The 11,644-nt window shown below is 53.0% G+C and overlaps 4 protein-coding genes across 4 annotated transcripts; 3 read left to right on the forward strand and 1 right to left on the reverse strand.

Annotated features, from left to right (window-relative positions):
• Positions 1 to 371: 371 nt before the first annotated feature.
• BJY04DRAFT_218370 (2EXR domain-containing protein) lies at positions 372 to 1,826 on the forward strand (the record flags this gene model as incomplete). Its single annotated transcript, XM_073716298.1, has 1 exon — positions 372 to 1,826. The coding sequence occupies one exon, from the start codon at positions 372 to 374 to the stop codon at positions 1,824 to 1,826; it is 1,455 nt and encodes a 484-aa protein (XP_073571007.1).
• A 282-nt stretch (positions 1,827 to 2,108) lies between these two features.
• On the reverse strand, positions 2,109 to 3,175 carry BJY04DRAFT_189316 (uncharacterized protein). The gene has a single exon (XM_073711347.1). The coding sequence runs from the start codon at positions 3,123 to 3,125 to the stop codon at positions 2,199 to 2,201; it is 927 nt and encodes a 308-aa protein (XP_073571008.1). The 5' UTR covers positions 3,126 to 3,175; the 3' UTR covers positions 2,109 to 2,198.
• A 1,033-nt stretch (positions 3,176 to 4,208) lies between these two features.
• Positions 4,209 to 8,116, forward strand: BJY04DRAFT_189317 (HECT-type E3 ubiquitin-protein ligase). The gene is made up of 2 exons (XM_073711348.1): positions 4,209 to 7,322; positions 7,372 to 8,116. The coding sequence occupies exons 1-2, from the start codon at positions 4,335 to 4,337 to the stop codon at positions 8,044 to 8,046; spliced, it is 3,663 nt and encodes a 1,220-aa protein (XP_073571009.1). The 5' UTR covers positions 4,209 to 4,334; the 3' UTR covers positions 8,047 to 8,116.
• Positions 8,117 to 9,105: 989 nt separating this feature from the next.
• pab1 (polyadenylate-binding protein) lies at positions 9,106 to 11,356 on the forward strand (the record flags this gene model as incomplete). The annotated part of the gene is made up of 2 exons (XM_073713874.1): positions 9,106 to 11,156; positions 11,209 to 11,356. 2 exons carry the CDS (start codon positions 9,106 to 9,108, stop codon positions 11,354 to 11,356), a joined length of 2,199 nt encoding a protein of 732 aa, XP_073571010.1.
• Positions 11,357 to 11,644: the final 288 nt, after the last annotated feature.

Genomic DNA, 11,644 nt, shown 5'->3' on the forward strand with positions numbered 1-11,644 from the left:
GCTGACTTAGTTGAGTACTCTGATACAGAAGAGACAATCAAGAGGGAAAGGGGGTTGGTTTTAAGTCCAGCAAAGCTGGGGTATCATTGCCAGCCCCAGCGATTGGCGGGAAATCCTCACATCAAGGATATGAGGCTCCTGCAGGGACTAAAAAAAGCCGGTTACATTGTGGTGCCTGCCAAGGCGGACTATACTATAGTCGAGAAAAAGGAATGACTGTTGAATGGTGGTTGGTTGTCATTGTGTCAATGAGTTAGCGGCGCGTCTCGAACGCGCCAGGTCGACCCCTCCCGAGAACCGCCCGCAGATCCCTCCAACCTCTAGGTACACCTCCAGCATCAACACTCCGCAATATTTACTTCTAAAGTACTATGTTACCCCCCGAGTATCCATGTCCACATCCCTCAACTAGCTTGTTTGACGATCCGCGTGCTCCAAAGCCCTCGCTTCTATCAAAAACCTCCATCCTCCGCGACCTACTAAGAGAAAACAGACCAAGCTCAGACTACGGCCGCTCAAGCACCCAACTTGTGAGTCGCAATGAGAACCAGGACAAAATATCCGACAACTGCGCCTTCTCTCATTTTACCCGTCTTCCTCGCGAAATACGCGACATGATCTGGCACCTCTCCATCCCCCAACGCACCCTCAACACAACCGCAATCGAAGACAGCCACGCTGTATGGTTGGGACCGGAAATCTTTAAGCTCTCTGTTCCGTCGCTTGCACGTGTGTGTCGGGAGGCAAGAGAGGCTGTCTTCCGTAAAGGGAAGAAGATCTCTCTTTATCCAAATGAAAGTTTACATGGCGGAGACACGCTTGAAAGGCTGGCGATGTCTTCTTGGGGAGACCGCAATGAATCCCCGCTATCTTCAACACAAGATCTGCCTTCTCCAGGATTTGGACCGGCGTCTCCAGAGTTTCATTCAGATTTTTCCCCTGCGCCCTGTTCGCCTAGATCTCCGGTCCTAACCGGGAACGAAAGTGCCAGCGAACCTGTGCAATCTAACCCCGCGGGTTTCTTGATGCCTCATGACCGGCTTCTATACATGTGTCCGCCGAGACGAGCCTTTGATGGGGAGCCCAAAGAGACAGTGTATGACACCACCAGTAACATAACCACTGCAGACTCTGAATCTCTGCCTCGGATCTTGGGAAGTCGAGAGATCGCAGTCTCGTGGCCCGACCCTCATAGATTTCTACGCGAATCACCATTCCCACACCCCCGGCCCCATGGTCTTCGCACCCAGGTCGAGGTATGGCGGTTCCTACGAGACCTAGGATGTATGGATACAATAGTAGTGTTGACATGCAGCAACAGTTGCGTACCCGTTTGCTTTGAAACCGGGGAATACCCACACGAAGCATCCGTGTGGGACTTTTGGCCATCTTCTGGTGGTTTCGCCTCACAATATTTCTTTCCAGAGCATGGAATTGCGAGTGTAATCGTTGATCTGTACGATGATCAGAAGCTAGCTGAGGTTACCTCGCTCCATACACCTGATGAGCAGCAAGACGATCAAGCTGCCATGGAGAGGAGGTTCTGCATCAACTGCGAGCGAGAAATTTGGGAGCGGCAGTATAAGAATCTCATCGAGAGGTTTTGGTTGCTTCTGCATGCCGACGAGCTAGATCAAGTCGAAGCCCAGAATGTGTTCCCTGAGCTTCCTGCGGGGATGTCTTGTGACGCTGCTGATATCGCTCCTTATAACCCGGATAATGCGTGGGTACGTGAGAAGCTGGCTCAGGCTCCTGAATTTCGGCCTGCTGTGAAGTTCCACCTAAGACCAGTGGGAACTAGTAAGGATAAGTCTGAGAGTGGCTGACCTTGGGCCCTGAGATCCAGCGGGTCACTAACTGGTCAGAGGGGGTATTGGACCTTGATGCTCTGTGATTCCATGCCGATCTCGCTTCAGCGGCACCCGTACGTGTTGAGTAGCGGGAACTTGATAGTGTCTCGCACATTGGCCTTGAGATGCTAGGCTCATCGAGATCGTGTTTACGGCATACACGGCAGCTCTCCAGTTGTATCAATCATACGATCGATGTATATTTCTATTTCGCGACGAAATCAAACTTGCTGGGGTACTAGTTACAACATGCAAAATGCAAGGCCATCGCCAACACTAATAGATACACTCAAGAACCATACCATTCCGAACCAGGCTAACAGAACAAGGCCTCATGAGCAACCCAAATCAAACCCCCGCAACAGCCCCCACAACCTCGCCCGCCGTCTCAATCGCCCCCTCCTGCGCCATCTTCGCTGCATAAATACTCAGCACCACAACTTCCATAAAAAGCTCTGAAGCCGGCACATGGAACTGCAGCTGCCTATCCTTCCCACCAACAAACTTCTTCCACCCACTCACACTCGACTGCCCATTGCGCACCTTGTCGTACGACACAAGCACATTCTTGTTCTCGTCCTTCAGCCACATCTTCGAAGACATCGATTCGGTGTGCCACTTGTACACGCCCATTCCAGGAATCTCGATCGTGTACTTGTCGCCCAATGAGGACTCCTTCAGTGTGCAGAATGTTCCGCGCACGACGAGGTCGTATTTACTGCTGAATGTGTGGGACTTCACTGTGCCGATTAGAGCGTTGGGGTCGTTGGGGTCTGCGCCACGTGCCATTGCGTAGTCTGCCTTTGCGGCTTTGGGGGATGATGTGACGGAGTAGAAAGGTGGTGCGTCAACGGGCATGCCCGAGGGGTGGACGAGGATGATCTTGTGTGTTTGCGGTGATTGTCGCAGGAGTAGTGACTGGGGTCTGTTGTTGGATGGTTGCCGCTGGTGGTGGGCGTTCATGTTGTGCACGGGGTTTGGACTGGGGCCGCGGCCTGGGGCTGGGGGGCCATATCCGGGGACTGGACTGGGGCCGTTGCTTCGTGGTGGTGGTGCTGGGTGCCCGTTGTAGTTGTAGTTTCCTGGTGGGGGGGCGTATTGTTGGTAGTGTTGCGGAGGAGGGCCGTAGTTGTTGTGCATGTAGGGATTGGGAGGAGGAGGGCCGTTGTGGTACCCTGGGCCTGGGGGTGGGTAGCCGTATGGAGCTTGTTGAGGAGGAGGGTACCCGTAACTCCCACCTTGGGAATGACCCTTGCCGGTAAATGAGTCGAACATGTTGTAGATATAGTGCCCAAGCAGGTACAAGATTCAGGTACAAGGAAGTGAGCTTAAAGTAGATGTGCAAGAAATAGAATTCAGAGCAGACAACAAGTGCAGGACCCTTATATAGTGATCACAAATCACAAATCTCCCGCAGCTGAACAAACTAAATCCATCGGTCAGCACTTTTTGGCGATGATCAATGACGAGGAGCGGCTCATCCGACCAAACCAGGTTTAGCGCTGGCCCTGACACGGTCTTGGCACATCTCTTGGCCTGAAACTTTACCCGATGTGGGAGAGCCACCTGCAGCTCTCAGCCTTGATGGGTTTGGGCCCGTATTGCTTTCTTTGCTCACGCTGAAGGTGGTACGGAGTAGTTGGAAGTCTTGGGTGTGGTGGCGTGATTTGGGGTGCTTGACTTGGTGTTTGCTGCTTGGGCTCTGGGAGAGTCAAAGGGCCTGATTGGAGCGGAGCGCCTAGTTGAGACTTTTTGGGGATATTGCGGCGAAAGATTCGGGCGTATTGAATTAGACGGGATAGATTGGTGCCCTAGGCTGAGCTGGAGACCGTTTATATCTGCCGTACGCTGAGCATTGGGGCTTAGGTATGTTGTCGTGTTTTGTTTTTGTGATGCTGGACCGTTCTTATGTTTAAAGCGGAGGTCATTGAGCAAAATAGTGTCTACAGTGCTATTTGTTCCGTAGCTTTCAGTTATTCTGGGTAATAAGGTGAAGTAGCTGCGTCCTCTCCCACTGTTATCTTTGATAACTTGGTGGTTTGTCAAGATTGGAAATCGTGGAGTTCTTGTCCGCTGAACAGCAAAATATATTGTTGCCTCGCATATAGCCACATCACCAACCAGACAGGCTGAACAGGCTACCGGCTGCCTAACATAGTAAGCTCTCTTTAATCCTTGACCTACATTGCTAATATTAGGAAAATTCAAACGGGCCCTACAGGGACTGCAATCCACGTGGAAGTATACAAGGCTGGGCAGTGGTGGCAGTAGTGGCAGCAGACCGCCCAAGTGCGTGGCTGAAAGACGGTATGTCATCAGAGGCCGAACTCCGAGTTTCCATCTCGTTCTCATCAGCGCCATCAACCCATCACTTCCTTGCGGCATGGGGTCTGTGGTGTCTGTCTGGACTCTAAGACACGATCCCTTTCAATCTACAGACTGAATCCACCGGCAAACCTCTGATTCCGATCGGATCGACGAACCATGTTTACGTCCTTTACGGGGAGCTCTCGCCGCCCCCGTCAAGTCAACCTCTCCGGCCGCAACAACAACCCTTTCGCCGCGTACCCCTCCGGCAAACAGAATCCTCACGGCTCGGGCACCCAGAATGCCCTCGCGATTGCACAACAAGAGCGGTTACTCCGACAACAAGAGCGAGATCGATTAGGGGCGAGCCGAGTCGTCCAGCGGACATGGAGGGGCTATCGCAGCAGGAAGATAACGCATGCGGAATGGCGGGCGGAATGGGATGCCGTCGAGGCTGGGAGGATACATACTTTGCCTGAGTTCGATAGCTTGGTGAAGCAGCAGAGCTCTGAGTTACAACCGGCTGCTCCGTTTGAAACAGCGTCAGCATGCCTCTGTCAACTCCGCCTCTTGGTGCAATTCATCGAGCCGTGGAATGGCGGGGACATTGCTCGGCTGGTATACTTTTCAGATGCATTCCAGAAGACATTGCATGAGGTGCCTTCGTTGGCTGCAGAAGGAGAATGGACGATGCTGCTGAAGCGACTGGCGGAGGTCACCTTGCGGGTGCTGCGGTCGACCTCACCGGCCCCGACCTTTGCTGTCGGCCGTCTCCTCCGGCTCTTGATCTTCCTTACTGGCCTTATTCCCAAGCCGATGGCACGCCTTGCGAGGGAGTACTATAATACCATGGCAGTTCTCACACAAAACTTCGACTCGGTATCGGACCCGCGTTCTTTGTCTAGTTCTGACATGATCCAGGGTGTTCTGGCTCTACTATTACCCATTACTTCTGAGACCCTTACTGCCTACGAGTGGTTTGCTCGGAGCTATCTTACTCTTCCTGATCTTCCGCAGCGTCTCGGATCGCTGGATGTGTTGGCGAACAATGTCAACTACAAGTTGCTCACATCTGCCTTGGCACCAATCCTTGCTAGCCTTGGTAACAAACATAGCTTGGAGGATATTGACTCTAAACTTTGGTTACTGTCATATTTCATCTTCTTCCACCGATATGCATTAGGTGGCCAATCCTCACCGCATTCACCAGAGCTTGATTTTGTAACGGTCGTCTCAGAGCTGCTGAACTCGACAGCAGTACAAATCTCTCGCCGCCTAGAGTCTGAGGAAACGGACTTTGACGATGAGCATAGGGCCACATATTTACACCCGTTCATCAAAGATCAGCTGTTCAGTTTAGTCAACCAAATAAGTATTACTGGTCTGCTGTCGCAGCTTCAACCGGCAAACGTATCTCAAGGCGATATTGCGGATTCTGGTTCCGATGCCTCGAGGGGAGCCAAGATTCTCGCCAACTATGCTCTCACGCTTCTCCGGGTCTTCCCTCGTCGCGGCGATGATATCCGCATGTGGTTGTACCTGGGATCGGCTTCGTTAACAGACCAGGCTGGCTCAGGGTCGACAATTCCCGCTATTAAGTATTTTTGGCAAGCGTCTAGGTCCAGTAGAGTCTTCACCGCTATCAGTCGAGACTCGACAAAAGTGTTACCATTATTGAAGCCGATTGAATCGATATCCGGGTCGAATGACCTCTCGCAGACCGACAGGGACCAGGAGTGGACGATAATCCTCCTCTTCCTCGAGTTGTATACTTTCGTGCTCAAGGTTATGGATGATGATGAGTTCTTCTCTAGCAATTCCTCCTTTACCACGTCCTCAACAGCCCGGTTATCTTGGACTAGGGAGAGTGCACTCCCTCTCGGTGATATTAAAGAGATGACAGTGTTTCTAAAAAATCTTGCATTTACGCTGTACTGGAACTCCGCAGATTTGACAGAGAATGAGACAGTGCAAGACTACGCCGGCATACGAAGCTACTTCAACTCAACCACACCTCAGTTGGATACGATAACTAGCGTAAGGGACATTGAAAACAAAAATAAAGAAAAAGGATTACCGGGCGTGACCGGCATTCCGCTCGATTACTTCAAAGGCCTTGTCACAGGACTTTTGCGAATGGTCCACGAGCGTGATTCACGCCGCAAGTTCTTGCCCGATGGACACTGGCTGATGACCAACCGATTCGACATGGAGGGATTTATTCCAGCAGTCGTCGCTGAAGAAGAAAGCAGACATCAGCTACAGGATGAAGATGAGGAAGATCCGGATGATCTGATGACCGACGATTACGATGAACCGTCGCTTGGATTGGTGGGAACAGGTCGTGCGCAGCAAGCACGCCGGATCGAAGCTCTGCGGCGACGCCAACACCAGGCTGCTCGCCGGAAACAACTCGAAGCTGTGGCTCCTCGACTTGAAATTTTGAAAAACATGCCCTTCTTCATCCCGTTCGCGACCCGAGTGCAGATATTCCGAGAATTCATTTATCGTGACCAAATGCGGCGAAGACGTGGGTATATTGACCCTGATCAGTGGCGAATGTCTGTGGCGCAGGCGTCCATGGGCCGGATGATTGACGGGCGTCCAGTAATGCAGGATATACTAAGCCGCCACCATGCGGATATCCGTCGCGAGGATCTGTTTCAGGATGCCTTTGATCAGTTCTATGAACTCGGAGAGGGTCTCAAAGAGCCGATACAGATCACCTTCATTGACAAGTTCAATGCGCCGGAAGCAGGAATTGACGGAGGTGGTGTCACGAAGGAGTTCCTCACTAGCGTGACCAACGAAGCATTCAAGTCTACCGTAGGGCTTCGGCTGTTTGAGGAAAATGACCAACATTTGCTTTATCCGAGCCCGGTTTCAGTCGAACAAAGAAAGGAGAATCTGAGGCAGCTGGGGTTGAAGGAAAACAGCCCCGAGTGGAATGAGCAGGTACGGGATTTGCTCCGGCGGTATGAGTTTCTTGGTCGAGTTATTGGAAAGTGTCTGTACGAGGGGATTTTGGTCGACGTCAGCTTCGCACCGTTTTTCTTGCTCAAATGGGCGTTGACGGGCGGAATGAGTTCTGCTCAACGGGAGACAGCATACCGAGCCAACCTCAATGATTTGAAGGATCTGGATGCAGGGCTTTATCAAGGTTTGGTGAGTGCACCCACTGCGACGTTTATGAGTCTATACTGATCGACAACAGCTGCAACTGAAGAACTATCCCGAAGACGTGGAGGACTTTTCGCTGAACTTCACCGTAACTGACACAATACCACTTTCCGATGGGGGCGGCAACCGGACGATCACTCGGGACTTGAAAAGCAATGGCTCTGACACGGCTGTGACGAACCAAAACCGCTTGGTCTACATTTCTTATATCGCTCGCTACAGACTCCAGGTGCAGCCCGCACTGCAGACCAACGCCTTTCTGCAAGGTCTCGGACAGATAATCCAGCCCTCGTGGCTGTCAATGTTTAACCAATCCGAGCTCCAGACGCTAGTTAGCGGCGAGTCGGGCGACATTGACGTGATGGATCTACGGCGGAACACCTTGTATGGTGGGGTGTACACAATTGGAGACGACAAAGAAGAGCACCCAACAATAAAACTATTCTGGGAAGTCTTGGAGCAGATGACTAACGAAGAGCGTCGCAAGGTACTGCGCTTTGTTACCTCGACGCCGCGCGCACCGTTGCTTGGGTTCAGTCATCTCAATCCGCGGTTCAGCATCCGGGACTCGAGCGAGGATCAGGAGCGGCTTCCCAGTACGAGTACATGCGTGAACCTGCTGAAGCTGCCGCGGTACAAAAGCGCGGGGGCTTTGAGAGAGAAGCTGCTCTATGCGGTCAACTCGGGGGCAGGGTTCGACTTGAGTTAGAAGGGGACAATGCGCATATTCCCAGTGACATGAGTGTAATAAAGAAGCATAGATTTGGCAACCAAGAGCCTTTGATTCTTTGTTTAGCTATGAATAGCAAGTGCTCCCTGCTCCGTAAGTCCCGTGACGAGGGGCCGGCTTCCTGAAGGGGAATCCTGATAAGGAAGTGACGCCTGAGGCAGAAATACATGTGGCAGAATTTGGCACATGAGCCCTTAGAGCGGCGAAAGAATGTCCCCAAGTGGTTTAGTGCCACCTGTGAACCAAAGAATTCCAGCAAAAAATGGGAAAAAAAAACCAAAAAAACGCGGCAAGATCAAAGAGAAAAAAAGTTCGTCGGGTCCCCTCCTCCTCGCCTCGTCCTCTCTCTTCTCTCTTCACCCTCTCTCTCAAAGACCATCCTCCTCCCTTTCATTCTTCTCTACCATCCTCCCTTTTTTTCGACTTCTATCGGAAAAAAAACTTCAAAAAAAACCCGGAAAACCAAAAAAAAGTTTTTAAATATCCCTTCCTCCTCCGACATCCCGGATTCTCTTATCTGAATCTATATCTGTCGAAACTTGTGCGGTGTGTGTATCATCTGTGTGTGCTCCAACTCCTCCCCCCATCTCGCCCTATCTGCCGCCTTTGCCCTGTATCCCGAGTGGTCGTGTCTTGCTTCGCATCGTCGATTCCAATTCCATTCGAGTTTTATTCTCTCTGCCGGCAATTGTTCGAAATCAGCCCTGCCCGTACGTCACTTCGTTGTGTTGTGCTTGTTGTGTTGCCTTGTTGGCTGGCTTCCTCCGCGACCGCCTTTGCTTCCCCTCCTGCCTGATTGTGGGATTGAAAAAATTCAGCTGCGGAGGTCTGGGGACAACTGTGTGTCGGTCATCTGTATTGCGTTCATTTGATCTTTTCCTCGAATTCGTTGTGGGTATTCGAGATTTGCAACGACCTTGTTGACCACTGTTCTTTTCGTCCGCTCATTTCTGCGCTGCTCCAACACAGCATTCTGTCGCCATTCTGTCGCGAAGAGCCATTTTGGACTGACAATCTTTCCTGTAGTATTCTCTCAAAATGTCTGCCGAAGCCTCTACCACCCCCGCTCCCGCCGAGACCCCTGCCAACGGCACTCCCGACAACGCCACTGCCCCCGAGGTCACCTCTGTCGAGGCCCCAGCTGCCGCTTCCCAGCAGCCTCACTCAGCTTCCCTCTATGTCGGCGAGCTCGACCCCTCCGTGACGGAGGCTATGCTCTTTGAGCTCTTCTCCTCCATCGGCCAGGTCGCCTCCATCCGTGTCTGCCGCGACGCCGTTACCCGTCGCTCGCTTGGATACGCCTACGTCAACTACAATGATACCGCTCACGGTGAGCGCGCTCTTGACGAGCTCAACTACACCCTGATCAAGGGCAAACCCTGCCGTATCATGTGGTCTCAGCGTGACCCCGCTCTGCGCAAGACTGGCCAGGGCAACGTCTTCATCAAGAACCTCGACAACGCCATCGACAACAAGGCTCTTCACGACACCTTTGCCGCCTTCGGCAACATTCTCAGCTGCAAGGTTGCTCAGGATGAGTTCGGTGTTTCCAAGGGATACGGTTTTGTCCACTACGAGACCGCCGAGGCTGCCAACAATGCCATCAAGCACGTGAACGGTATGCTTCTGAACGACAAGAAGGTTTTCGTTGGCCACCACATCTCCAAGAAGGACCGCCAGAGCAAGTTTGAGGAGATGAAGGCCAACTTCACCAACATCTACATCAAGAACGTTGATCCCGATGTCGACGACGATGAGTTCCGCAAGCTGTTCGAGGCTTTCGGTGAGATCACCTCCGCCACTCTCAGCCGTGATGCGGATGGCAAGAGCCGTGGTTTCGGTTTCGTCAACTACTCCACCCATGAGAGTGCGCAGGCCGCCGTTGAGGAGATGAACGACAAGGAGATCCGTACCCAGAAGCTCTACGTTGGCCGTGCCCAGAAGAAGCACGAGCGTGAGGAGGAGCTCCGCAAGCAGTACGAGGCCGCTCGCATGGAGAAGGCCTCCAAGTACCAGGGTGTCAACCTATATGTCAAGAACTTGACTGATGATGTTGATGACGAGAAGCTCCGCGAGCTGTTCGGCACTTACGGCACCATCACCTCCGCCAAGGTTATGCGCGATACCAACCCCGCCGAGCCCAGCCCCTCTCCCGACTCTGAGGACAAGGAGGCTAACAAGGAGAACGAGAAGGCTCCTGAGGCCGAGGAGGCCACCGAGGAGAAGGATGACGAGAAGAAGGGCGAGAAGAAGCTCCTCGGAAAGAGCAAGGGCTTCGGTTTCGTCTGCTTCAGCAGCCCCGACGAGGCCTCCAAGGCCGTCACCGAGATGAACCAGCGCATGGTCAATGGCAAGCCCCTCTACGTCGCTCTTGCCCAGCGCAAGGACGTCCGCCGCAGCCAGCTCGAGGCCAGCATCCAGGCTCGCAACAACATCAGGCAGCAGCAGGCCGCTGCCGCTGCTGGTATGCCCCAGACCTACATGCAGCCCGCCGTTTTCTACGGTCCCGGCCAGCAAGGCTTCATCCCCGGTGGTCAGCGTGGCGGTATGCAGTTCCCTCCTCAGCCTGGTATGATGATGGGTATCCCTGGTGGACGCCCCGGTCAGTACCCCGGTCCTTTCCCTGGCCAGCAGGGTGGACGTGGCGTCGGCCCCAACCAGCAGATTCCTCCCAACTTCCAAGGCCTCCCCATGGGCGCCATGCAGGGCCCTGGTGGCATTCCTAACGGCATGGGCTACCCTCAGATGGCTAATGTTCAGTTCGGTGGTGGTCGTGGCCGTGGTGGTGTTACCGGATTCGGTGGTCCCGCTCGTGGCGGTTACGGTGGCCAGGGCCGTGGTGGTGTTCCTCTCCAGGGCCAGATCCGTCCCGGTCAGGGTGGTCGTGGACAGAACGTTGGTCAGCCCGGTCCCGCTGAGGGCACTGGTGCCGGTCTCTCTGCCCAGGCCCTCTCCGCCGCTCCTCCCCAGCAACAGAAGCAGATGCTCGGTGAGGCTCTTTACCCCAAGATTCAGGCCCAGCAGCCCGAATTGGCTGGTAAGATTACTGGTATGCTTCTTGAGATGGACAACACTGAGTTGCTTGGACTGTAAGTTCTTACTCTTATTCATCGATAAGCTCACTTGCTAACAATGTAACAGTCTTGAAGATGACGATGCTCTGCGCGCTAAGGTTGATGAGGCCCTCAGCGTTTATGATGAGTACATGAAGAACAAGGGTGACGAGCCCGCTGCTGAGAAGCCCAAGGAGGCTGCCCAGGAGCCCGCCGCCGAGGAGAACAAGGCGTAGACGACTTGATACCTGGTGTACTGCGGATCTGCGATTGTCCTTTTTCGATCGGATCTCTTCCCCTTCGCGTTCTATTTTTGATGACATGACCTATCCATTGAATTAACGATTCATCTCTTCTTTCTATCCGCATTCCCTCCCACATCTTCTATAATCCGCCCCTCTATCTACTTTTTATTTTCGATTTTTTTTTTTCCCCTCCTGGTCCTGATATCCCTGGGTTCCCGACGCTCTTATGCACTGCAATGCAATGCAGGACGGGAGAAAAGTTGTGCGTTCGGATTTCCA

The sequence above is a fragment of the Aspergillus karnatakaensis genome (assembly GCF_047715665.1).
Source record: "Aspergillus karnatakaensis strain CBS 102800 unplaced genomic scaffold BJY04scaffold_25, whole genome shotgun sequence".
In the NCBI taxonomy this organism is placed as follows: Eukaryota; Fungi; Ascomycota; class Eurotiomycetes; order Eurotiales; family Aspergillaceae; genus Aspergillus; species Aspergillus karnatakaensis.

Bases quoted from the DNA above. Each gene is read 5' to 3' on its own strand.
- BJY04DRAFT_189316 (XM_073711347.1), bottom strand. From the start codon at position 3,125: ATGTTCGACTCATTTACCGGCAAGGGTCATTCCCAAGGTGGGAGTTAC.
- BJY04DRAFT_189317 (XM_073711348.1), top strand. From the start codon at position 4,335: ATGTTTACGTCCTTTACGGGGAGCTCTCGCCGCCCCCGTCAAGTCAAC. The intron at 7,323-7,371 runs GTGAGTGCACCC...GATCGACAACAG, and splicing joins CAGGGCTTTATCAAGGTTTG to CTGCAACTGAAGAACTATCC.